This window comes from Moschus berezovskii, chromosome 4 (assembly GCF_049115385.1).
Source record: "Moschus berezovskii isolate FMDL1 chromosome 4, NW_MosBer_1.0, whole genome shotgun sequence".
NCBI classification, from domain to species: Eukaryota; Metazoa; Chordata; class Mammalia; order Artiodactyla; family Moschidae; genus Moschus; species Moschus berezovskii.
Window position 1 is genome coordinate 107,813,272 of NC_142463.1, and position 935 is coordinate 107,814,206.

General features: G+C 55.3%; 1 protein-coding gene across 1 annotated transcript; it reads left to right on the plus strand.

Moving 5' to 3' along the window:
• The first annotated feature begins 241 nt into the window (after nucleotides 1-241).
• Nucleotides 242-574, plus strand: LELP1 (late cornified envelope like proline rich 1). The gene has a single exon (XM_055401474.2). It carries the CDS (start codon nucleotides 242-244, stop codon nucleotides 572-574), a length of 333 nt encoding a protein of 110 aa, XP_055257449.2.
• The last annotated feature ends 361 nt before the right edge of the window (nucleotides 575-935 follow it).

The following is a 935-nucleotide window of genomic DNA, read 5'->3' on the forward strand; positions in this document are numbered from 1 at the left end:
AGTAATGGTGACGAGATCAAGAAATGTTGTCACTAATGCACTTCAAGGACAAGAAGACAACCCTTAGATAAAAATTTGGTCTAGAGCCTGAATTTGTCCCAGGAAAGGCTTTCTTAAGAATAAGGATAGGCACAGGGCAAGGTGTGTGAGGGGCAGGAGGTCCCCTTCCCAGCTGTCAATATGGTCTCCCACAAGCAACCTGTCATGTATTTCTTTACAGGGCTCAGAGAATCAAGAAGGAATGTCGAGTGATGATAAAAATAAACCTAGTGAACCCAAGAATGAGCCCAAGCAGTGCGATCCCGGGTGTGAGCAAAAGTGTGACATGAAATGCCAGCCCAGCTGTTTAAAGAGGCTGCTGCAGCGGTGCTCTGAAAAGTGCCAGCCGCCAAAGTGCCAGCCACCAAAGTGTTCCCCGTGTCCCCCGTGTCCCCCATCGTGTCCCCCATCGTGCCCCCCATCGTGCCCCCCACCCCCAAAGTGCCCTCCACCGTGCCCACCGCCCTGCCCTCCTAAGCCATGTGCCAAGCCCTGCCCTCCTAAATGCCCACCGCCCTGCCCACCCCCAGAGTGAGGCACCAAGGGCGCCACCCAGCCCACAGCCTCCACCATCTCATCGTGCTCACCACCGAGGGGCTGAGAGCTGAAGCCATGAACTGACAAGTAAACGTGTTCCTCTGCTGTGCAACACTTCCTTCTCCTGGTTTCTTGGCAGTTGGGGGTTTGTTTGTTGTCTTCCAGCTTTATACCAGTAAGAAGCAATGCCCTGGGGGTGAGCCTAGGACCCAGGCCCTCCACACTCACAACCTTGAAAGATGTCTGTGCATCTGACCCCACCTGCTGCGTGGAGGGAGGCGGCATCTTCTGAGGGGTGCACCCGGGGAACACGCCCCTGCGAGAGCCTCCACCTGGGAAAGCTATAAACGTGGCTATGA

What these genes read in the sequence shown, in the direction of transcription:
- LELP1 (XM_055401474.2), top strand. Translation starts at nt 242, where the DNA reads ATGTCGAGTGATGATAAAAATAAACCTAGTGAACCCAAGAATGAGCCC.